The 27,173-nt window shown below is 38.6% G+C and overlaps 1 protein-coding gene across 3 annotated transcripts in view; it reads left to right on the top strand.

The window, feature by feature from the left end:
- Positions 1–16,194, top strand: part of LOC124170665 (slowpoke-binding protein) — a 178,358-nt gene extending 162,164 nt beyond the window's left edge. For 2 of the 3 annotated variants that reach the window (XM_046549541.1, XM_046549539.1), the window contains one exon: positions 11,588–16,194. In XM_046549541.1, the coding sequence (XP_046405497.1) occupies positions 11,588–11,749 (162 nt within the window). In that variant the 3' untranslated portion in view covers positions 11,750–16,194. The remainder of the gene's footprint in view (positions 1–11,587) is intronic. The other variant, XM_046549543.1, reaches the window with a different exon arrangement.
- Positions 16,195–27,173: the final 10,979 nt, after the last annotated feature.

Consider the following 27,173-nt stretch of genomic DNA (forward strand, 5'->3'; position numbering starts at 1 on the left):
CGAGGGTCAGGGGTTCACCTAGAGGTCTCAAATTTTTCAGGCCTTATTTTTGATCGGTCCCACAACTTTTTTTCATTGGGCCAGATGGATTTGAAAAAAATCGATTTTTCCGATCCGCCCTATTGTGTAGGCTTGTGTGAGCGTGGTGGCTATTGTAACCCCTTGGATCTATGCTGCATGGCTAACACAAAGTATGAATTGTGTTGCATACGTGTTAGGATAAAGTCATGTCGCTGAATCTATTTTTCTTATAATATATTTCAATGGATTAGCTTCATAGTTAAAAAAACCCTTAATAATTATTCGGAGATTTTTTCTTCGCTGGAAGTAATGAAGTAGGAAAGATTCCGATCGCAAATTGATCGATCTCAGATCGCACTCATATAACTAATAGCGCGAAGCTAAAAAAAAGGCTTAGGGAAAAAGTGAATTTTTTGTTCGATGTAAAAGGTGTGCGGATGATAACCATTTCTTGGGCTAATGTACTCTTCAACGAGATTATACGAAATGATTGTGGAAGCCACCACGAAGCTTAAGGCCTAAAGAAGTCTCATGACCCTATTCGTAATAACCTCGAATATTCTGATAATACGAATGCATGTTCTGAAATATTCTGAGAGTTTGACTTATCAAAGTGTTTACTAATGGTTGAGGTGGATAAGAGCTCAAAACAAATTTGAAAGAGCTCACTAAACGTAATATAAGTGTTTTAGTACAAGATACATAGTATTTTAATGAATAAGTAAAATGCATAATGAGGTAAACTGATTGAAATTATCATCTTCAACATTTTCTGAAAAAGTAAAACACCAGGTTAAAAGTGAAGCCAATCGTAATGAAAACCTTTAAAGGTAGCTTCTAGCCACGCATAAGTATCTCCTTTTATAATTTCTTTGAACACTTGCTTCAGTCAATTTCTTTCGCTTTTTTTTAAATAAGGCGGACTTGTTAGACACTTCCGGTTCTTTACCCCTGAAATAAAATAAGAGAGAAGGAGCTTTTAGTCTTAACAAGATTTACCTAGTGATATTTGAATTATCACTCCAGAAAAACGTTTTCATCATGGCAATATATAATTTGTATTCAATGTAAGCCTCGGCATTAAGATATCCTGGTAGCAGAGGATAATAGAAGATGGCTGATGATTGAACTAGTACATTCAATTTTATTGCCTAGCAAAAACCGAATTTACTTCGTCAACCACGTTCATGGTTATCATTTGAGACTTGTGTCGATCGTTCTCCAACATTAAGGCATCACTGGCTCAGAAAATTGCAACAGGTGGTTTTAAAATATTAAAACACCCCCGTCGTTTTCCACAGAACCGAGAGGGATAGATCTACCCTCGGGAAGAACTTTCCACGAACGAATCGATTGCGTGGAAACGACAAACCCGTTAGGGCTCTTGCTTTGAGATGTTACAAGCTTCTATATAAATATTAATGAGTTAATTTGTTCTAAATCTAGCGTATATATAATAAGTAATCAAGTTTTTAGGCATCATTACGTCCACGTGATCGAAAACTATGTCCTTCACAAATAAAAACCGATATACAATGCACTGAAATTCAGTAACAATAGGTACGTCTTTCCATTTAGAGTTTTCGTGTGAAAAATTAAACACCTTCCTTTTCTATCCTCGTAGAAAAGATTTCCATTTCCAAGCTTCCTAGAGAGGTATTGGCTCTACTACTTCATAAATTAAATGATATTGATAGGATAAAACCTTTTTGCGACCAGATAAACGAGAAATTCTCAATTTAAGTAACGTTTTATTTAAGTAATGACCGTCTTTGAACTTATTTCTTGTTTAGAGAAGAAGAATAGGCTGAGTTAAAATAAACTTACTGACTCACTATAAGTGTCATAAAATTTTTCAAATCCATTTTCTTATCGCCGCCACGATGACAATTCCTTTAGAGACAATGACTACGCTTAAAGCACCGATGAAAACATGACGATTGACGTTCAATGGACTAGTGGTACCTTTCCAAAGTAAATGAATAAGATATTGATGACAGGCTACTACTGAGTGTGAGCGATGCAGTCTATATTTAAAAGTAACTACTGACTACGCAGCATAATAACGCCGGAAAGTTTCCAAAAGACGGAACACAATATACTGCCTACAAAAATAAAAAAACGTCATCGTGAATAAATAAATATGCACATATTAACCGTTATTGAACTTTTTAGATGCATATTTTCAATCAAGATCTATCCAAGAGTTCGAGAGAGAAGAGGTACGAAATAGCTTTAAATGGAGATGGCTGGTGTGAGGAACGAAGGAGGCGAACAGTGGGTGTTAATAGCGACCCTTCGCTCACTCTTAAAGGGAACGCCACATGATTTTAACAGGTATTGCTCACTGATAAGAAGAATACTTATGAAATTTGCTTCGGAGATTTTTATAAACAATAATGAGGTTTGAATTGTACGCTGAAAAGTTTAAGGAAAAAATTGGTAGATAGTAAAGAGTCATTGATTTAAGTTTCAAGAGTCAGTGTTGCTTGAAAACATTAATATGACGATAGAAGGAACATTCAGTGGGCTGAGATTTTTTACGGCCTAAATAGATGAGAGTATTTCAGATTTTGAAAATTATTAATTAACATTCGAAATAATGTGTTAAAGACGATTGATGAGGAAGATTCTGGTAGGCCATATTTGAATTCATATTCAGTTGATAAAAAGTAGCTGGAGGATCACTTCTACCACATAATGCCCTGTTAAAACGAACAAAATTTCAAAATAGAAAGCTTAAGATGAACCCCATTGTGTATGACAGTACCATTAGCAAAGACATCACGTAACAAAAATTATGATACATTTACCACGAGGATGATATATCAATGAATGATGAATATTTTAGGAAAAACAAGAGTAAAAATGCATAACAAGAAGTACTTTACTACGGCGAAGATTATTCATTCGGATAAATTATTCATTGATTGAAGGGTATATAGTTTTGATCGCCATGTTTGAAACCTCACAGTTGAAGTTTCAATGAAGATTGACCTCTAAAGTGGAATATTAGTTATTCCAAACGCGGATGCCACTATGAACAAGCATAAAAACGTATGTTCCAAGAGGCAAGATGTATGATCAAATAACTTTATTGCAAGCACCACCATGTATTTAAAACCATTCATCCTAGAAAATTTATTTTTTTCAAATGAAGCATAGGGCAATTGAAAAATATAGTGAGTGATGTGTCAGCGGCCCAATTGAACCCCTATAGTCTATGCTACACACACAACACATAGGCTTTGCCTAAACTCCAGGATACGGGAAGCGACATCAAATAACTGCTATTCATTAAAACAAATCTACAGGGTGGCTGAGAATATAACATAATAGCTGATTAAAGTTTCATTTCGCGGCATTTACGACTGCTATTTTCCTGGGATGAAAATTATCAACACCTCTAAATTGAGATTGGACCACACTGGCATTGGAAGGGGATTTAAGGAGAAGTGCAATATTTTTTGAAGACTTGGAGTAATTTTGCCGTCGCAGAAATTCAAATAGGGACCATCTTAAGGTCAATTCTTTATTACTTAACAAAGCTAATGATATCGTTTATGGATAAGGAAGAGTACCAGGAGTAGCTTTAAGAGCTTTTAGCTTTTAATTGATTTTTCCCACCCTTCGTGAAAAAGTATAGATAGATATGTTAGACTAACTTAATGTAAGTTATTAAGTCAACATTTGACTCTTACTATAATGAACCGCTGAATCTAAAGTGTAATTTTCGTAGGATTATGCATAGAGTTGGATATTACGGATTTTTTTACATACTTTAAGCTCCTGCGGTACTAAGGTAAAATCGGTAAAGCTGGCGAGTAAAGCGAGTTAGTGAGCATGAGTCACTATCACGCCAGAGACGAGTGAGGCGTCAAAGAGCTTGGTCGATAGTCTCTACGATCTTACTTAGTTTCCGCCCTTCAAAGATACGATGGATGTTATCGATCTTTAGTCCTGCGGGACTATGTCTCCTGAAATCGACTAGTTAAATATACATGGAAGGTATTGCGGAGCGTCCGGTGCAAAAAATAAAACTGGACCTTTGATGGAGTTTCCTTTGATGCGGGGAGGATATACGCTACCTTCCATGCATAGATATTGCCGACATGTGCCCGGTATTTTCGTTGAAGTGAGATCCCAATTTTTTTCCAACATTCGATACATTTCAACTGCATGATTTTTATTTTCATAAAACGTTAAATTTTGCATTACGCTCACGAATTTCAACCCATAAAAGTTCGTAGGCTTTTTCTTATAACTAATATTACTTACGTTTTTTCTTCTTTTAAAAAGGATGGTTCTAGGAACTAGCAATGTAGTTCTCAATAGGTGCGTGAGCAATATAGTACTTAATAGACGGGAAAAGGGAATATGATATAAACATTCCATCTAACATTTTGTGTTCCTTGAACTTCAGTAAAGCAATGCATTTCCATTTTATGATTTTCATTTTCATGAAACCTGACATTTTGAATTATGCTAATTTGAATTACTATCAGGAAAAGATCGTAGGATGTTCTTAATTACGAATATTATTCATTATTTTCATCCGAATAGGGCACTGGATAAGGCTATTTAAAACGCCGGCGATTCGACAAGTAACCCCATCGCCGCACTCAGGGCAGAGATTGTTGGGTAAGTTCGGCCCGGAATTTCTTCATTTTAGTTAATGTTTCTCCAGGCCTCGGTGTGGTAATGAAGAGGGAAATTAGTACGGAGACACTCTCTTCTCACTTTCCAACCCATTCCAAAATCTCACCGTACCCTCTTTGCTGGAGGCTTTATTCTCCGCTGACAGTCTTTACCCCACACCAACAACCACTCTCTTTCTAAAGAGAGTATCACAAGAAGGAAAAGATTCTCGCCCGGGACTCAGAAAAAGTCTCGTAAAGGGGAGATACGTGAAGAGTTTCGCGAGGAAAAGGGAACTCGATGGTTTCAGAACGTATATCCTCAGGGAGAGAAACTGGGGGAGTCAGTTTTTGCTCCGAGTTGATACACTGCGAGGTGAACATCTTTTTGCGTTGATCATGATGGCGTCACCTTAAAAAGTCTCCTCGCAAAAAATTTATAATTTGAAAAACAAAATATCGCAGATTAGTCATGAGAATGTGCGTAAAATTAAGATTTACCACCTATCGAATCGTTGGCATTTAAAAACCTTACTCAGGGACGAATCCAATTAAAAAATTATAAGTATTATTAGTTAAAAGGAAAATCAAACGATCTTTTACTGAAATTACAGGTTAAAATTCATGGACGTCGTCAAAATGTCATGTTTCATGAAAATAAAAACCATTCAACCTACTAAATCATGTAACTAAATAGTGTGATCGCCCCTTATCATCAGCTCATTTCCATCCGATAAGCAGACATTTGGCCAGTACTCAACTATCTACGCTCCATTTCAGACACGAAGTAAAAAAAGAGTTTTCGGAATAAATTTGGCTGTTTATAATTAGCTGGCAAATAAGCGCTAAGTGCCTATTATGATAAAAATGGGGGGAAACTGCAGAAGTTAATATTTGAAAGGAATGGTTAAATGTGACTAGCACTAATTTCCCAAATGAGATATGTACAGAAGTATAGATATTAGCTCAAAACTTTAGCTTTATGGGAGAAATTATACTGGAACAATGCTGCAGGAACATTAAAATAGGTTGAGGTACTCGAGAGAATATCTCGGAATCAGGGTTTCAACCCGAAGGGTCGTATCAAGTATAAAGTTTGAACATGTAAACGAATAATTTTAAAGAGGATAAATTCTGGAATATATTTAAAAAGTCACTTTTAGCTGGTGCGTAAATCAAATGATAACTTTGTAAGTTCTGCAGAATTGCACCAAGCCACGACAATTGCTTCGCCGAGTACTACGTTTGTTTGATAAACGGTGGTTCCAAAGAACGCTCCTGGATCCCCCTGTCCTGAGGGATCGCGATAAAATGGGAAAGGGTGAACTGTGGCCTATTGACATCTAGCGCAGTGTAGCAGCGTGAATGGAAGGCGTTCCTTGTGCCCTCAGTCCTCGCAATAACAATGCATACGATAGCAGCAAGTTTGCACAGTGAAAGAATTTCACTCCGAGCGTTTTTCGAGAACCTTTATGTCAAATCACTGCTGCGGTTGGCTGTTTCCTTTAACATCAACGCAGGGTATTCGGCTAAAAAAGGATAAAAGTTATGGGTGCTACATGAAGAGTATTGATAAATATTGAAATATATACGAGAAAAGTTAATGAATAAATAATCTGGGTGCTCATAACAAGAATTTTTTACCAACACTAAAATATAAAATTTCCCTTAAGATTTCCCTGATTCAGAATTCTATAGTAAATACGATTTCCGAACCCTTTTAAGTTATTTTTGGCAACACGAGAACACGATCGACAGAGACTGCGGAAACAACATCAGCTATATATGGGACCACCTCCTGAAAATCCCGGGGGACTGGTAGCCAATCAGGTGACGCTGGGTGGGCAACCGCTCTTAACCACCGCAATGTGTATATAAATCCCAAGGCACGAATGGAATTGGATTCCTGAATCCCTGAGGACGATGAGGGAGTTGAAAATCGAAACGTCGGAGGGAGATGTATGGAGGACCTAACCCCGTGTGGGACCCGAGAAACCTTCACTATTATTTTTGGTGCCTACATACTCCACATTTAAAATGCCAGTCATGTTCAGTAAGATAATAAATAAAATGTATACTTAAAAACAGCATATACTAAATTTAGACATCAATAAATTATTTTAAAGCTCGTAGAATCTGGAATATCATTGAAAAGTCACTTAAATCTGGGTCATAAATCAAATTATTAACTCGTAAGCTCTGCAAACATATATGCACGAAGTACCCAGTTTTTTCAATGTACATATGGTTGATATACGATTTTAATTTTTCCTGGTGAATACTTGTGATGACTCTTTCTCGAGTGTGAAATTGGACTTCCATAAAGTAACACAGCCTTGAGGATGGGAGACAAGTCGTCTCCCGAAACGTCGCCTTACATAAAAGCATTAACTTGGCTGAAAACCCGAGAAATATTCGTTACATATGGTTGCTTCTAAATATCTGTACGCCCATCGAGATACTTGAGCATAGTTTTCTCCTCGCGTTAGTCTATATTTTCCACCACATACAAGTTAGTTCGCATCATGATTGACGCATTCTTCGGCATGCAACGGAATAACATGTCATACATGTTTCGAGAGTGTTGCAACGTACTCGAATCGATTGACCTGGGGTTTCTGAAGAGGCCGTGTCCATTCGGTCACGCAGATCAGTCACCTCCTTGTCACTGGGCCTTCAATCGCTGACACTGATCGCCTCCCGCTACTTGCAAACCGACCTCCCAGGCCCGCATGCCTATTTTGACCTTTTATTCGCTTCTGGCGATAGACCTGTGTGCGCCATCAAGAGCCCCGCAGCAGAGGTGGGAGCTTGAGCTCACGTGATGAGTCGGTTCATGTGATTTGGTTCACATTAATGAATCGGTTATTCATATCGTTCTTTTTTTCATGAGAAAAAGGACGGCGGTTCACGGTTCGGGGGATTTAACCCAATCTGTGAATGCACTCATCGATTGAACCATTACAATAAATTCGGGCGAATGACTGGGGTGATTCGTGGTTCATCGAGTGATTTACTATTTGTTTACATTTCCTGAATTCATACCATTGTATATTCCAGTCATAATATGACTTTACTAGCTTGATGAAACCTTCAGTCAATTATTTTCATAATTCAATGCCTCTACAATAGGCCGAATGATTTTACAATGCAAAATTTTAGTTTATCTTTCGTGTATTTTAAAGTACATTTTATATGGTTTATCCGGATATACAGAGAATATCTAGTGGTTACTGTGCCCTATCAAAGGAATAATCGGTGTGAATTTACTTCCAATCAAAATAAAAACTATATTTCGCTTAAAATTGAATTCAAACTCAACAAATCAAACTCATAGCGAATAGTAAATAATTCTTTTGAAATGCCTACTGAACATTATCAGCAGCCAACCCAACTCTATTTGATAGTAAGTAGCATTCATAAACTCAGTTGACAAATCATTAGCTGGTCATTCTAACAAAACACACAAATGAACCCTTTCATCTTCGATACATCTACCGGAAAGTCGTTCATTTTGAACTCCTTGGATCTGGAGGCGTGTTAAATCTGATTCAGCCGACACAAACCAGTGAAATTTATATTCTGAAAGCCTTATATTTTCCAACTCATAAGCCAATATACTGATATTTTTTACAGCGTAGGTATACAACCAGTCCATGGGTTTGCGTCGGAGTGAGTGAGACTGGACACATTGGCTGAACCCGACCATTTCATTCTCTCTTTTCATTTTGATGTATTTTAACACCGGAAGGACCGGAATTTTTTTTTCGAACTTACCCAAGTGGCCGGGTATCTTTCAAGGAAAGTGTTTCTTTTTGCATGCAACTTTGTTTACATCTGTATAACTTTTTACGATATATCTTTCAAAATTTTAGTGTTTTAAGATGAAACCTAATGCTATAATATGAATAAACAATTTTTAATGCATACTTAAAATTAATTATGTTTATGACATATAACCTCGATAAATTTATAAACTTTATGAAGGGTAGAAAACACGAGTTATCTCATGATCCATCCGTAACAGATGGCTCACGAAAATCGAGTATACTCGCTATTCGTCCGCAATGTGTTAACTAAACACTATGATTCAACTCATACCGCTCGTGGCCATGAATCGCCCGTTTTGAACGATTCATTCATGAGCGACACCGCTTTACCCCGCATTACCCCGCCGCCGCACGCGCCAATCGATAAAACCGCGGAAGGCCGCGTGAGGGCAGCACTCCCTCCCTTCCCAGCAGCCTCTCTCCGCGCGGGAAAGCCAAGGATCATGGGACTGTTCTCCTCCCGCCCCCGCTCAATTAGCTCCCATGTCCGACCCCCACCCTGACAATGAGACCCCGTGCTCGCGCAGCCTCTGCGCTCCCTGTGTGTGGAACCCGATGTAGGAAATAGTCGGCCACCCCCGTAAACGCGTTGCGGTTCGTCGGCGCGTGCGATGCTCCGTGCCGTGCTGCCAGATTGAAGCGCGGCGTTGCCAAGCGTGGCGGGGCCGTGCTGCGTTGCCGCAGAGGATTGCGTCGCTAGAGTGCGGTGATGCGGGAAACGGATGTATTTTTTTTGCTCTGCACGTGGCGTGCGACGGATGTGGAGAGGTCTGTTCCCACGCGACGCTTTGACGTCCTTTGCAGTCGCCGTCAAAGTCAGCCGCGCTCTCTCTTTCCCTGATAAAAGGTCGGGTGTCGATTATTTTGCACTTAACTCCGCGAGCGCGAGGCCATAAGCTGGGTCACACCGACTAACTTTCAAAGATGCGGGTCTTTTCATAATCTTTCAAATATGCACGCTGTCACTCCGTGGATCCATTTTCTTTTTTGCATAATGTTTAAGCACATGCAAGATTAATTTGAGCCAAATTTCGTCTCTTGGAAGCCTTTTCTATGAAAGCAGAACCATTCGTTGGTTTTGATTAAGTGCAGTAAAGATACCCATGTAAGCACAAAAATTCAGGAGAAAAAAGCGATACAAGAATTTAAAAGGAAGAATATGACCACACACTTACTTTGAATACTTCAAGAGCAACTAATTTTATATCATCATCATAAATGCATTACAGCAAATGACTAGTTTTTAGGTTAATGGATGTACAATCATATGCTTAAAGTTTTTTTTGCCTAGATTGCATGAAAAATATTAATTGCCAATTTGCTCAAGACGCTGCTGCAGCAAAAAAAATTACACAAATTTATCAGATGGTGGGAATCTGATGTTGAATATCTTCCTTATTAGTCCCTTTTCAGTATCAGCTCATTACATAAATACGCCAATGCAATCTAGTTTAATGAACTTGAAATCAGAATCTTTAAAGTTCCAGTAAACTGAGCAAATGTACATTATTTGAGCCGATCAATCTCTTATTCATTTGGAACATGAAACGCTCGAAATTTCTTTAACTATCACTTCCGAGAATAATCAGCGGAGCAATTATGAATGACGCAAAAAATATCGTGTATAAGTATGCTTTCTTTAAATATCTTAGCGAGAAAATATCATATATATTGATAAAGTAAGTATAGTAGAGTAAAAATACATTAAACCTGAAGATGGAGGAAACATAACACAAAATGAGAAATAGTCAAAAGATATTTGGAACGTTCTTATATCGTCAAACTACATAGCCTGACATTTTTCCATCTTGCTTAAGAATGGAAGTAAATACTTCGGCCGAAACTTAGGTTGGCTTCATAATAATAATGGCATATGAATGAGAAACGTGAGCATTCTTTGCCATTAGAAATCCTAAAAAGAAATAAAAATGATGAACATAAAACTATTTCTGTTATCATCTCTTATCTATGCGCAGCTCAATATAAAAGATGAAAATCTACGTTAATATCAAATTTTTTATCGACAGTGGATTTATAGAGGTTGTATAACGACTACCAGATAATATTACAGAAAGTTCCCATCCGTGAAAACCTCATGCTCTGATTTTAGCTATCTAGTTTCGTTATCTTCATTCGTTGAATCGTTAGTTTTGAATAACTGACTGTGAAGGAGATATTTTAGCAAATAGAGGATAAGATATTTTCCAAACATTTCCCTCGGGTTAAATATTTTTGCTACTGCGTTGACTTTAATCTATCAATATTACGTTTTTTGTTTAATTTGCAACAAAAGGTCACTCTAGTTAACTGGTGCGTGTTTCATAGCAAAGATATAACGCGAAAAATGACGCTTTAAGCATGAATAAGTTCTAATTTTACACCCCTTTAACATTATTTCCTTTATTTTTTGAAACCATTAACTGAGAACCCTTTAAAATTTTAAATTTTATAATAATATCAATATACGGTACACAAATGTGACAAATATTATTAGAAGTTAGAGTTAGCGCCAGATTCTGACGATTCAGTTTTTTCTGGCTGGTTACGTTTCTCGATTCCAGCGATTCTCGGTTAAGGAATTGTCTTTCTCATTTTATTCCATTCAATATCGAAATTTTCCTGACGGCAATGCTACTGAAAAATCAATATACCACATTTAAGTATGAACAAGAATCGATGGTATCAGAATCGAGAATCTATTTGAAAGATTCGGAATTGGATTCGAAATGTATGAACTACAGGTCATTTTATGTTGTAAAGTGAAATGGAGAAATATAAAGCCGCTTCAAGTTTGATCTGAGGTTTCCGCGGCGTTTCTTCATAAGATTCTTGGCTTCCGGGCGTTCCTCCGCGTTGAGTTGTCCATAGGTGACGACAGTGTGATGACATCGACGACCAAAGTTTACAAACATTTTAATTGTTCCACCCAAGACTCTTATAAAGCTGATATAATAATTGTGATTGACTTGAAAATTAGCACATTTTCTAAATTTCAAATCTTCAAGCTTGATATTCCCTGAAATAACTCTGGGTTATAAAGGGTTAAAATATGGTTATGGCTAGTTTTTTTTCTGACATTGTTTCCTTTGTGCTCCGCAGCAAACCAGCGGAGAGCACCGGCACTTAGCCCTGCACCTGATGCAGAGGCCGCGGTGCGGGTGCAGCGACTCGCCCAGCGACTCCCCGCCGCTCTCGCCGCGCCTTTTCGCCGTGCCGCCGTTGGCCACGTGCCTAACCCGACGTGTGCCCGCGCCGTCCTAATGGGAGCGTTGGCCGCGGCCGGGTGACGCCGGCGGGACCGGAGGCCCGGCCCGCGCCCACGCAGTACCCCGCCGGTCAGACTGCCGCACCACCCGGGACCTCCCGCGCTTCCCTCCGGTGACGGCATCCGGCCAATACCCTCCCACATCTTCCAGTGCGTTTTATATTTTGCTTGCCAGCGTTCTCATATCGTCTTGTGGAAGAGTTTCGCGAATTCAAGGGTGAGATTTGAATGAATGTGAGAGAAAAACTACGGGGGGATTCCTTATCGTCCTACAAAAAAACAATAGATTGAAGAAGAGAATGGATGGTTTTCAAAAAAGTTATCAACCTCTTGTCCAATTGCAACTGTGGAAATTGCAAATGATTCCAGTTTACCGCGAAGGTTCTTTGAGTGTGGCCCTTCTTCCCTCCCGACGTGGCTGCAATTTACCCAGTTCTAGTTGTTGATACACAATTCACATAGCGGAACTATCGTGAGGTTTCCCGTTGTTAAAATGAATTATTCTGTACAGTGTACAGCTTTACTTCAACGCCTCAAAATGAAATGTTTTATGTAATTACCTGACATTGAAACTCATGATTATTTCACCAATACTCCATTATAATGCGAAAAATTCGCACCTTAGGTCTTGTTTTCGCCCCCAGCCCCCATTTTCTCTAAAAAATATACTCATACCAATTATCGTTGATTTCCTTCAAAAAATGAATCCAACTCCACATAATGGGAGCATTTCCATGGCTCTTAAAGGATGTTAAACCGATGTAATTGTTTCATCACATAATGTTCTGGTGTTTAAAAGATTATCATTTCTCATAATGTTTTCCAAATTTTTGCGCAACATTTACTCTCCTTCTGTTACACATGGTCCCACCGTTACTGGTGGGAATCAATTCAAATAACTAGACAGTTATTCCATGAATACTTTAAAATTCTATAAGTATTTCTATGAATCCGCAAAATAACACCAAATTATATATCAGTGCCTCGAGTTAGCATATTTTACGGTTAAGATATATCTTGAATTGTGTTTTTCTATGTAATGCCAATAATTTACTTGTGCTAGCAACATTACTGATCCATTTTCATGCAACTCAATTAATGTTTACTTGATAACCAGGTCACCCAAAACATTTATTATTTATTTCATCCTTTTTCCTGTGAAAAATTGCTCATTTTAACGACCATTTTTAGGCTAAATCATTCTAATTTTAATCGCATGTTGAATTTTAAACGGCGCATTTATTCCCATTGCGATGCCATTGCAAAGCTCTGGTTTTGCGATTCCGTATTAAGTAATGCTTATTCATATCATGCATTGCTGTATCAATAATTTTACCTGAATAGCCAATGTTTTCATCATTGTTTCAGAAGTTATTCATTCATCCCCTAGTTGTTTGTGCAGTTATATTTGTTCTTCGCTCCCCGAAACTCTGGTGCCATTTGATTCCATCTTGTCTCTTCTTTAATCTATGTAATAAACGAATTAGGGTTCGTCAATTTTCATTACTTAAGGTGAGTACTCATTAAAATGTTGGCCTCCCATTTACAGAAGCTCTATGAACTCACAGTACGCTTCCGGTTCAGTCGGACAAGCGTTTTTGAGCCCAGGCTCGGCCGAAACAAATGAAGGTTTTTCCCTTGTCTCACAAGGCTGGGTCTGACTTGGAAATCAAAACTTCAGGGTGTCATTCACGAAGGACTCGGCAATTGACTAGTCTCAGAGATGACCACTGAACTCAACACAGTGAAATGGCGGTAACCTCTTCTCAAGAGAAGCCAAGAGATGGAGCACCCGAAGATGCTGGGAAAGTCATCCGAGCGATGCTCTCCGTTTAAATTCTTAGAAAAAATAGACGCGATTTTATCACATTTACCTCAGATTTTGTCTCATTTTAAACGGCAACGCAAAAACGCAATCGCCAACATTTTAGCTAATCCCAGTCTTTGGACATTAAAACTGCTCTGAAAATTGATCAAATGCTGGGATCTTTCGCGGAAATTTTAACTCTTCAAAATTCACAAATAAAGAAAATTCGCTAGTAAGAAAAATACGCTAATAAGCGAGATTCTCTCCTTCAAAATTCTCATATTTTCTCATGTGAAATACATTTCAAAATTTCTAAATGAAATAATTCTTTCGGTTTGGCTTCAGCTGACGCGAGGTACGGTGATCGTCATTTCTTTGTATCGAGTTCCGTGGTGATGACGAAGCTAGGACGTCCTAGACTCGCACATTTTGATTCATCGAATCGGATTGGCTGGGCTACTTGACGTCACAAGCTCGGGTGCTGCCGATTTTTCACATTGACAAATCCTTCCTGAACTTGTGCCCATGTCTGCAGTTATATATACATACAGAGGTTAAATAGTTATTCTAATGTAGAAGTTAAAATCTACGTAACTATTTTTGCTATCCTTCTTCCAAAAAAGCGACTTTAACCGCATAACTTTCTACGTAGATTAGATGAGATTCGCGTAAGTTTCCCTAGTCAATTTCATGAGCAGTTATTGCATTTCTACCCAATGAAATCCCTTTTTATATATATCTGGCCAGTAAATCAATACTTAATACCTCGAAAGGTAGCGGTGCGATTGGTTATGACCACGCAAATTATTTCATTGGCTTGCTCCAGAGATAAAGAGCTAAAAAGGCAGAAAGTGTACCAGTTTGAAGGAAGAAATTCTGTGATTCCGTTTACAAATAATTAGATAATCATTAATTATGCTTAGGAAACGCACAATCACGTACGAAGATTTTAAGGCAGACATTTTCCGGTGACTGATGTACATAATATTTCCGTCGATACTCAATGGCAGAGGGTGAAAGATGAACGCCCAGATCGCGTGGCCTGAATCTGTGTTTTGGTATTTGAAAATGTAAATCATATCTTTTTTTTTCCAAAAAATAAATAAAACTGACACGGGTATTGTCCCAGTAAATTCAATTGATGACATAGCCATCTCGTGATACCTGCATGTATTGGGCATGTCGTAGGATACAAAGTTATTGATCAGTCTAATGAACGTAGCCCCCTAAATATTAAAGTGGCCGTTAATGCTACTCTTCTAGGGCCATGCTGTGGCCGAAAGATGTGTTTTCCTTCATTCCGTTACTAACAAAATGTAATTAGAACTTATTGTATGATTTTTCTCGTGTTGTTCGCGCTTACCATGGCTGAGTCTATATTCTTTCTTATTAAGATTAAAAAAAAAGTTTTTGAAAGTTTATATCACTGCATAATATGAACTCATTTCAGCAATAAAATCAATGTTTTAAAGCATGAAATTTTTAGCAAATATTTTGTAAACAATGCGATAGGATTAGCTGAGTTCTCGTAAGTTACTATGAGAGCTAATAAAAGACATGACCATTGAACGCTACACATTCCTTAAATATGTTGCACATGAAATAATGATCAGAGATCCGTCACTGTAATACGAGGATAGCATACATAAAGAAATACTCATTTCTTTAAGGTATCAATTCCATGCATATTTAATTTTATTCCCAAACCCCTATTATGAGAGTGTATGTGCAAACTTGTTAACTCCTTGGAAGAAGTTAAATAATCAAGCACCTAACGTTGAATGTATTACGTCCCTTGCCATTGAATATAGTTATTAGTACAACAAAGAGAATATTTTCCAAATTTTCAAAGTAAAGAGTCCAATTGTGAGTGGAAGAGTCCCTTTTAGAGATAATATAGGGAAAACAAGATCCCAAATAGCCTTTTTCCTCAGTTTCCGAAAAACAGAACGAGCTTATTAAGCGTTCAGTAGTCACATTTCCCCCTCCCCGTTGAATTTTTGTTTCAAGCAACATGGCCGGTGTCCGCAAGGTGCTTAGGATTTTCTATCATCATTGCTATAGGTTTCAACCAGTGATCGTGAACCTAAGCGTGCATAACAATTGAAAATTTCAGCTTTAAAAAATGTTAAATAAGATTTTGGGTCAAAGTGATGGCTCGAATTTTTTTTCTAGTGGACTAGAGTCACACTCTTCAGGAAAAGTGCTCCATTAAAAACTCCGCACCTGTCGCAGTGCGCGGAACGCGGCAGGTGCGGTTGCCAATGACGTGCATGCCGCATCCCAAGTGTCCCCTCCGCGTCCGGTAGTGCGGTAACACTCCCCAGGCAGCCCCCGTTGCAATCCGTCCCGAGGCTGCTTGGGGAGGAGGCCCTCCGCCCCCGCCGCCCCCAGGCAAAGCAACAAAGAAGAAACATCCGTGGACAAAAACACACACCTCCGTCTCCCTAAACAAGAGGCTCCTCGGGGCAATGTGCTACATTTTTCATTGTGATAGACAGACGTTAACAATAGTTTCGTTCCAGTCTTCAGAGGTTATATATACACATAGTTCCTTGATTTGAATGAAGTATGTTCTGATGTCATTTTGTAAGCAGACATTTGAAAGTCATTAAAAAATTTTAATCACTCTGATTTCGATGGTTTTTATTTCAACTCCAGAATGTGGGCAGAAGAATTAAATTCGGATACCCTTTGATCGTTTTCTAGGAAGGAAAACTACTATCAACTGTATGAAAACTTGTTACCGCCTAAACCCTCTCAGCACCACCTACTTGGAATGGTGCTGGCGAGAAATGCCAAGTTTATTAAAATTAAATGCAACATCTCCGAGAAAAATTTCTGTTATGCCATTTTTTGGCACATCAACATACTGTTCTTTAAAGTTTTACTCTTATTATATTAATTTTTCACTTTATAACCAATCTTCATTTTTATTCAAGAGTTAAGTTGATGTATAATTGAACAACTAACTGCATGAAAGCCGATATTACGGCTCATGGCACTTTTCGTGTGAGAAATAAAAGCCAATGTGTCGGCCCGTGGCACTAAAAAGATTAATAGTGGGTAAGAATGGAGGCATGACAAAATGGTGGAACATTTTTTTTAGAATGAAAACTAACGTATATAAAGTCACACAAGGCAGAAGAGGGATATCAAAGTTGAATTATGCCAATGAAGAGATTGAAATATGCTCAATTAATTCTCTAAAAAAAAAATTAAAATAATGATGCTTTTTCGAGATCGAATAATGCTGGTCACACTCAAAAATCGAACTTAGACGCATATTAAAACAAGAAGATGGCTAAAATTCGAGATTTTTTTCTCTAATTCCATTTATACGACTTCGCAACTTTGTTTAACCTCTAAATTCTAGTTATATCTGACCACTCATATTATAATAATGCGGATATTACGTACAAGGCTTAATTTGTTTCTCCCTATCATTCAACTATCGGAGCGCTGTAAAACTATGGACCTGGGTTTAAACTGGAGTGAAGCCTTTCATTATCCTTTAACAAAAATCTTAACCGTGGTACATGGAAAGGAGAAACACCTCTCACCCTGAAGGCATGATCTCCAAAAACCCACCCTCAGCTGCCCAAATCTACATCGGGGCGAAGCACTGGGTAAGTCAAAGTGGTTTAATAAAGAAGTTCAAATGAATAGCAACCCCCTGTGATAAAAATATCAATGAAAATCATAAATACTTATGTATAGGTACATAAAGTCCACCCTAATTTAAAAAATAACTTATAAAGAACAATAAAATTATTTATCTTATTTCAAAGATGTAATATTTTGTCAACATCTATCTACCACATTCATTGAATTCGCAAACCAATGTCATTTTAATGTGAAAAAATTATTTTTAAGAAATTACAGCTCCACATTGTGAAATTGCCTTCAATCGAGTCCGTCAGCACTAGAAAATTTTATTTGCTAGATCTCGATCTCACAATTGGTAATTCTTCAAGACCGCGACAAATGATTTCCAAAATTCAAAAATGGATTATGCCATTGATGTTTGATTTTATTTTAAAGTGTAATTTTTTTGCGAAAAACGAAATATATTAGTATAAGAACTAGCCCATTAGCTCAAAATGTAATTTTTAATACCACCAATGCTCGAAATTTTACAGGAAACCACCCCATAATAATTCGGTGCCTTCTTTAACAGCATATGATCATTATGAATGATCAAGAAAACTAAATTTTAGATAAAAAGAATCATTACTTTCCTAATATGTGTCTCATCAAAAGCATTACTGTGCACAAAGGAGTCACAGGAGTAAAAAGAGGATCTGAGATAGTCAATTAAGCACAACTTCCTTGTAAACAACTGTTACCTACAGATCGGTTAATCTTACTCGTTTTTCCCAAATATAAAACAGTAAGTAACAAAAGATTTTGAGTCAAGGGATTTCTCTTTCAAATATCACTGATTGAAAAGAAGTTGGTATAGAAATAACAACCAAGACAGCACAGTTTGTATCCAATACGTATTTAATTACAATTTAAGACCTGCGATTGTATTCATCTTGCATTAAGTAATAGCAGGCCACCTGGCGTTTCTCGGGAAGGATAGTACTCAGAGAAGCGGAAAACTTGGAATTTGAAATTCATGGTCACATGGAAGGATTTTTAAGCAAGAAACAAAGCAGGTATGATGATGGTATACAAATGTAACAGTAAACAATGGAAAAAAATATTTCCGTACACTGTGCACGGGTTCAGCTTATACCCCGCTCCACAGCATTGATCGTCATGTGAGTCCGTACGAGTGAATTCCAAAAACGTCATGCGAACGCATACCCCAGCAAAAAGCTTTGCACCAAGAGGGTTAATACCCAAGTGTAATATCCTACGACTTATGTTTTCCTTACAGCGTGTCATGAGATGTGCCTATCTGGAAGGATGTCCTGCCGCCGAAGTTGCATGACGTGACGAAATAAACGGTAAGGAGAAAACGACGCAAAGGACGAATCGGACACAACAAGAAGTAGCACGGCAGGCTTTGGGAGCATGAGATGAACCTACATACTAACTTTGGTGGCGGACAGTGAACCGGACGTCCTCTTTTTCAAATATAAAATAGATAGAAGAAGATAGATTGAAAATGATACACCCCATTCCGCTGAATTTTCCAAATAAGTACTTAAAATATTAAATACGGATTTTTAACGCATGAGCATGGCGAATTTTTCACGAGTCAATACCCATTGAGAAAAAATTTTGAGTTCCTTTCGAGAACTATGCTAAAATTGGTAATTTTCGCTCGGCCGCAAAAATTCTGTAATCATTCGTGGCGAAGGTTGTCACATCTTCGAAAGTATCGTTAAAAATGCGATTCACGAGCTATGAAAGCATCACCAATTAAATTTTTGGATAAAAGTTTTTTGAGTTCCTTTAAAGTACTATTTTTAGCTTCCTCTAGGCACCCGAGGAAGGATCTGCTAGTCTCTGAAAAATCCCCGCTTCTGAAAATCACTGAGTGAGAAGCCAACACAAGATAGAATACAAACTCGAACCCCAAAGATTTCCTTTCTTCAAAACGCATTGTAATTCAACTCTATAATGAACCGATACTTAGTAAGACATGACAATTTATTTAACTAGATAATAAATACCGAAGACATTAAGTTCAAGCGTGATTTCAATTGGCCTTTATTTACATCTATTAGAAGAAAATAAATTCGAATCACATGGAACTAGAGGTAGAATTCGTCCAGAAATATCCGTTTGCTCATTTTGGCAGGAGTCATGAAAATATTTTTAAAAAAAGCATAATGTAATCAGAATTTTTCTGCACGAAATCAATTGAAAGGTGGGATCAGAGGAATTTTCGGGTTCACCAACACCGTATAGAGCAAACTACGCTGGAGATGAAACGGAAAATATCTCCCAATCATGGAAGTAAACGAGAGTTTTAAAAGTAAGAGTAAAGAAAATGCTCTTATCTATCTATTTTTGGCCGAAAATACTCTTCACTTATACGGAATATAGGAAGAATTCATCCAGAAATGTCCGGTTGATCATTAGGTACAGCATTCATAGGTGGAAAAAATGTGAGGATTATTGAACCTTAAGCCTATCAACCCATGCTTTAAAGATACTAGCATAATAATCACCGAATGTAAAATAAATTGAATAAAAATCTGAAAGATGATCAGTTTGGCTACCGAAGGAACTGGAACTCAAGAGAAGCCATTTAAGCCTAAAGACTACTTTTGGAAAATTTGATAAGACTCAATAAAAAGCTAGTCAATGCCGAGATAAGGAGAATAATTCACCAACTTCATCACAACGAGGAATCTATCCTAAGCATGGATGGAATAAAGGCAAATCACTGCCGGTTTTCGACAGGGATGAAAGGGTCAATCTGTGGATGGAACATGCATTGAAGGATTTCTCAGAAATAAGTAAAAGCGATTAAGATATTATAGATATAAAAAACCATCCGATTAGCGAATGATATCGCGCTTTCAGCAACCAGTGACAATGAGCTAAAATATGTATTACATGAAAACCAAATTTATAAATAATAATTGGGGCGTGAAAATCAGCTAAAAGAAAACTAAAATGATGAATTGTACCACAAAAGGACTAAAGGAAGATATACTGATGGTGTCAAACTTTCGCAAGTCACTGCATTTAAATATCTGGGCAACTGATTCACAGCTGACTGTAGCTACTCAGCGGATAAGACAAGCTGAATAGCACAAGCAACAAAATCTATTATGAAGTTGACAATTCCCTTGAAATCGAATAATTTTTCTCTATCAACCCGGAAAGAATTCGTTGAAAAATATATTTGAATCTAGTACACCTCATCATCATCATCACTGGTTGACAATCTTAAGATTGCTTTGACGCAGCTCTCCACTCAATTATCCTATCTGCTTATCTTTTCACACCTGCGTATTTCTTCTTTTTCTTAAAATTCTTGAGTTGTTGTTCCATATATTTCATCCAAGGTTTTCCGTTATTGCCATCCACTTATCCCTCGACGATTGTCTTCAACAGGCCATCATGTCTCAAGATATGGCCTATGAGGTTGTTCCGTCTTCTTGTTAAGGTTTTCACGAGGCTTCTCTTCTCTCCTACTCTTCTTAGGACTTCCTCGTTTATAACTCAGTTGATCCATTTGATCTCCATCATTCTTCTGTAGCACCACATTTCGAAGGCCTCTATCCTTGCTTTCTCCGCTGCGGTCATTGTCCATGCCTCACTTCCGTATAGGAGCATACTCCAAATGTAAGTTCTTATAAATCGTTTCTTTACTTCCATGTTTAAGTTTCCCGCTGTGAGCAGGTGTCTCTTTTGGTGGAATGCTCTCTTCGCCTGGGCCATTCTGCTGATAAACTGCTAAGAAGAAACAAGGACTCTGAGAAACGCGGAGAGGGAAACGCTAGTCTCCTGGAATGTGGTAAAGGAGAAGGGTATTAAAATGCAATGGACAGAAAAGGATCCAACCCTGGAAATACTTCGAAGAAAAGGAAAGGGACAAGCACAGCTGAATTACATGAGATGAAACGCAATGAGTGTGACCTTCTGCGTCACGCCAAGTGGATGACATCCTTGGAATGAGTGGCAGAGGGCGGTGCGAGAAAAGGTAGACCAAGAAAAGAATACCGGGAGGCATGGCCAGAGTTTTATGAGTCGAGTTGAGTTATTTTTCAAACACTACGAAATTACAATCGACAATTAAGTAAATTTGAGAAGCGGGCCCAATTCGTCCGTTTGGACTTATTTGTGACCACCAAGCCACAAATTGACAATAAGACGTGTGTGGGTGGAGACGGCGCCTGCCCGCCTCCCACCAAAGGAGCAAGATTCATCATTCACGTATCTTGCGTCGTTAGCAATATACCGAAAAATCAAAAAAATTTCATTTCTACACTCCAATACGCTCAAAGTTAAAAACTGACAACGAGAAAAAGAAAATAAAAACAAATTATCTAATCAAACAAGGAGGAAAAAAATAATCACTTTAATATCGCAATCGTCTCATTCAACAATAAAGAAGTAAAATAAAAGGGATCTGAGGAAGTAAGCTGTGTAACAACGTCAAACAGAAACGCATCTTGTGGAGTATCAGGAACGGAAAATTTAAACAGTAATCCAAGAGGACCCTTAGCATACATATTATAGCCCTTGATGAGGCATAAAGATATATCGAAATGTGGGCCAAAAATTTTGCATTTAATTCTTTTAGACCTACACTCCAAGACGCAAATCAAAGTAAAAAATTGAGGTCAAAAGAAACAAAAAAACCTCGACATACATTACGAATATCAGAGCATTCCCCGTTCGGCCGATAAATGAGCTGTCTCCCACCGCCTATTTAGATTGGTTCACCAAAGTCGCCACCACACAATAATGTGTAGTTTACATATTTCCTGAATAGAGCAGAACGTTTATATATTTTTGATGTTGCTTAGAAGCAACATTGGGTTATAATGGTTTAATAAAATATCCCTCAGAAGGCCGTAAAATTCATCATTTTGAACCATTTATCTGAAAAATTTTCTAGGGTAGGCCCCCGCACCTCCCGCTTACCCTGGCGGGTATTCCACACCCTCAGACACCCCAGTATTTTGCGCCTTAAACCCCCCCTAGCCTTCATTCCTAGCTGCGCCCCTGGCCCTCAGCGCCACCTATCGCCCATTCTCCACCCTCCCCTTACTCTCCCACCTTCCAATAACATCACCATTCACACTGACATGTTTGTATACCTTTGAGCTCCCTGTATACGAATCGAAGACCGATTTGGAGACTTCCAGTTCCAATACTGCCTTTCCTCGCAACTTCACCATTCACAGGCAAATGACCCACGAATAACCTTGCTGTCCTTTAACCGTGCATTCAGACAAATCATGTTTCTTCTTACGTTCTTTCATATTTTCCCATTCAGAGGCCAATATGGCTTTGTATTCCAAGTGTTAAGTTTCCCCTTCTCTGGGCTCTATACTTCCCGAGCAACGCCGGGTGGCCGGCTAGTAATTAAGCGCAGCCAATCGCTCGCAGCAGTTTTTGACGGGTTGCACCGTTTTACGTTACTTTTTCGTTGTTCACTTTTTAAGCGTTTCTGCGCCTAACTGCTCCCGCATTGCATACTATAGTATCTCTATCCTTTAACCTAGGCCACATATATAATGATAGGTTGTGCACGCGGTACAACCATGCCTTATCGCGAGGCAGAAAATATATACGGTGTTCGAAAAAAGTGTCCAATATTTTGAGAGGTGGTAGTAACCAACAAAGCAAGGGAAATAAGTCCTATTAACCTTAGTCCATAAACGCGTACTTTCTGAGTTACGTTCACTTGTTTATAGCGTCTGAAGGTGTTCGGTCCGGAAACGCATACTTTCTGCAACCTGCAGTACGCTTGTTCTTAGGATAATCTCAACCTGCACCTCGATTATGTACATGTGACAGCGACGACGGCGATAGATGACCATCACGTTCTGCTGTATCGTGCGATCAAGTGAGCTCTGTCATCGCGCGTATCATATAGGTACGAGCGCGCGAGGTTGATATCACTGGGAAACCTGAAGAGCCAATGAAATCCTTCGACACATCTCTGTCGTCTGCGGATTCTTTGAAATAATAATAGCAAACGACAAAAACATAAAATGGAGGCAGTTCAAGACTAAGTACTTCGCTTTGCCAATAGGTGATATTAATAATTATGATAAATACTCGTAATACGGTGAAGTTATGGGGAAAGAGTAGTATTACTTTTAATAATAATAATAATAATAAAATGCCTTTATTCGGGCGAGGTTGAGACTAAAAAGTCCCCTCTTCCACCTAACACCTCGATAACGTCAATGCAAGCATATTAAAAATGGTAGAAAAACGTACTTTTCGATGTGTGATAACGTAATCTATTATGCTAATGCTCGCCGGGAGATGCTGCAATCATTATGTTTGCTATATCGTAGAGAATGGTCGAAAAGTCGTAACCTTGGATTGAGACTAATTACTGTTGAAATGATAATGGAAGTGAAAAATTCGAAGGGAGTGTAATCGCGCTAGCGATTTGAATGCAAAAATTAATAGTTGATTTATGATGATTAAAAATCGAAAAGGAGTTTAACGATGTTGATATATTGGAGAAAGTTCTTGGCAAATGTTGATAATAAAACTTCGATATAAAGTAATTGACGTTTAAATCACGGATGTACTTCAATTAGCAGTACTTTCCAATTTGCTACGTGAAAATAAATCTGCTCAATCGAATTCACCACCATGCGCATGTAACAATTGAACGACGTGGACAACTAATAAAGTCAAGACAGCACTCCAGTAGAAATAATTAAGAATTTTATTGGCTTTCACTCGATTATAGGGAATTTTCAAATTGAATAAACACATCGGTGTCGAACGTGATAGGCCGATGACGTTCGCAGCGTGATAAAGAGTGCGATCACGGTTTCATAATCGCTGCTATCACCTTCCGTCGCGGGAATAGCGTTGCCCCTGGCAACGACATCGCTCTCACCCTTCTCACAATTACATAATCAGGGTGCTGGCGTGCGTGCATTCATAGGAGGTGCTCAATGTGACGTCCGCCCATGGCAATGCATCCCTATGCCCTTCGGCGTAAAGAATCGCACGCTCTTTGAAATACACCCGGTTCTCGTTGTAAATTCTAGCATTCATTGAAGATACAGTGTTGCAGTGTGTAGACATTGTTGACTGGGTTGGCGAAGACTATTGCCTTCGAGTGCCCCCATGACCAAAAATTTTGGAGATTGAGGTCTGGGGATCAAGAGGGCCAAGGTTTGGGGCCTCCCCCACCAATCTACCCACTTTAGAAACGCCCAAATGGACTTCTTAAGGCTGTTTTACACGGGGCAAGGAATTGCGCAGTTTATAACTGCATCAATTTCTAAAATGGCGTGGAATTGCGCGAATGCATGAACGAAATTAGAACAGGGGCTATTTTGCCATCTCACGTCCACGCATTCTCGCATGTGTTTTAGCAATTCACCACTTTACACGACGCAATTTTGACTGCGCCTTCGTACACACTTCAGATTGTGCAAGTACGTGCCCCGTGTAAAACGGCCTTTAGAAGAGGCATTCCGTCCCGTAGAAGCTTTATTAAGGTGGATTCTCGATCTTCATGTCTTTGTTGAAGTTTCGGGATTTTAGGAGAATATGATTTTTAATAGAGATGGGTCGGTTCCGGTACCCGGTTCTCGGTACTGCCGGTTCTTGGCTGTGGAACCGGTATCGAGAACTGATCGCATAAATTAGTTAAATAAGACATTGCAATATTTCCACTGAGCCAAGATCAGTGGAAATATTGCAATGTCTTATTTATTATTGCGAGTTTAACTCAGTGGAAATATTGCAATGTGTTATTTTACTAATATTAAGAACTTCCACCATATCGTGCCCAACATCATACAAGATGATCGCATAAAGCCGGTACTTAGGAACCGGCATTCCGGATTTGGCGCCAAAAGCCGAAATGGTCTGCATCGTATTTAATTAACCAAAAAAAGAAAAGGGCATAAGGCCAAAAATTGAGAAGATATTTTTAAAAACGCATATATTACTTTCCGACTGCAAGGCTTCCACTTTTTTTTTAGAGTTGCTCGCTAACTCGCGCATTTAAGGGTTCGTCAGTTTGTCGCTCTCGCCAACTTTGTAACATTTCCGTAGCCGCGGCCGCTTTCAAACGAGCTGACTTTTTGCCAGCCGCCGTCCACGGCACGGCGCCGTTCTTTCTGCTTACCATCGGTCTCTATGGACGTCTTCAAACGAGTCGAATCGCGCCGTTGACGGCACGGGGCCCCTTTGGCCCGGCGATGTGCCGCGTACGGCGTGAAATTCAGACAATGCTACACTGAGTCCGCTTTCAGATGAAACGCTTCTCGTCGGCAGGTAGGTAATATCCTAAATTTAGGGCAATAAGGTGGGCCACTGAAAGCATGGCTCTCAATCAACATCAATTATTTTTACATTCAGATAACACCGATTTCAGGGCACAATAACATCGCTTTTGTGAAAATATAACACCACTTTTGGCTATAAAATAACCCCACCTTTTGCATGTCCCTAGTAATGGGGTGGGTTCACTCTGATCCAAAATCAGAATTCATTGAAAGAATTATGCAGGTATATGGAAGAGAAAGATGAGGTACAACGAAAAAAATCTTCCTGATTCAGCCATTAATACATTTCTGCCCAGAAGATTCTGTTTGCCATTTTGAAGATATTTAGGTACATCGCGGTCTTTAGTCATTCAGTGAAATATTCTGGTGATATATCAGCTTCTTTCTTCAGAATGACCTAAATTCACTACCGCTACACTGGGAGGTAAAGAGGAGCACATTTTTGGATGAAGGAAAGCTAAAATAATATGCCATATCCTGCTTACTATTTTGCATATAATTTACAGACCATATTCGCCCATACTAAATTTCCAATTCACACCAGTCTCTTTCCGTCCTTGGGCTAATTTCAACCTGATTCAAAAATGCACAACACAATGAGTGGATTAAGTTATTGTAAGCTGCAACAACATATTTTTCACAGTTCCAGAGCAAAAAAGAGAGCAGGTTTTCTTCAAGAATTTTTTACGCTCAGAACAGTAGGATGTATCCATATGACTACAATGGACAGAAATGGGTTAAGTAGAAAAAAGAAAGTTGCAGCCCACAATTCATGATTTAGCAGCATCATTACCATTCTTTTTCATTCACTCATTCACGGAGACTCCTTCATGGCATGGCCTTTGGAGAAGGTGACCGACAGCAGACCCAGATAGCACAAAGTAAGTGAGTTAACCGTTTCTTATGGTTTTCTTACGGAAAAAATTGATAAGCAGCTTATCGTAAGCTAAGGGACTTATATAAGGCAAGGGTAAGACGTTAGGGACGTTTAGGTAAGCATTGCCGTCAAATATCCTCAGGCAATGTAAGTCACTTCTGTTGGAGCGCCAAAGGCGGCTGAACAGCGTACTAAACATGCTACGCGGCTCATCTTGACATGAATTTAAAGGCTATTGGGGAAATTTAGCGAGTTTTTATAAGGGCTGAACAACTGATAACAGATTTTCCCGTAAATAGAAAAAAATTAATAACTGCAAGCAACCGGCTAGTGAAGATATAAAGCATAGTACAAGTACTCTATCCATGCGGCGGAAAGAAAAAAAAAATAACATCAAGGTGGATTCGAACGTGCGACCCCCGGAACCATAGCACTACACGCTGACCACTCCACCACGGCAATTGTTGTGATGGGGGAGCGTAGTTACCAATTAAATATCCAATTATGTAAAAAAACTTGTTTGGCATGTGCATGAAAAACTGAATTTATTCAAGGTCCATACATTTTAACATTTATGAATTTTAAATTATGGTTTGATAACCCGATGACTACAATACGTATATTAGATGTTCCTTCCGGCATTTTTATATTATTCTACGTTGGTATTCTTGTGAAATTGTGTTTTTCTTACGACCTTCGTTAAGCTATCAGTTCATAAATGTGAATGATTTTCCAATTATGGTGGTATGATGTTATTTCTCCTCATAATATAGAAGCGCCAATAATAAAAACATTGTTTTAATGCATAAAGGCCTTAATTA

Source organism: Ischnura elegans, chromosome X (genome assembly GCF_921293095.1).
Source record: "Ischnura elegans chromosome X, ioIscEleg1.1, whole genome shotgun sequence".
NCBI lineage: Eukaryota > Metazoa > Arthropoda > Insecta > Odonata > Coenagrionidae > Ischnura > Ischnura elegans.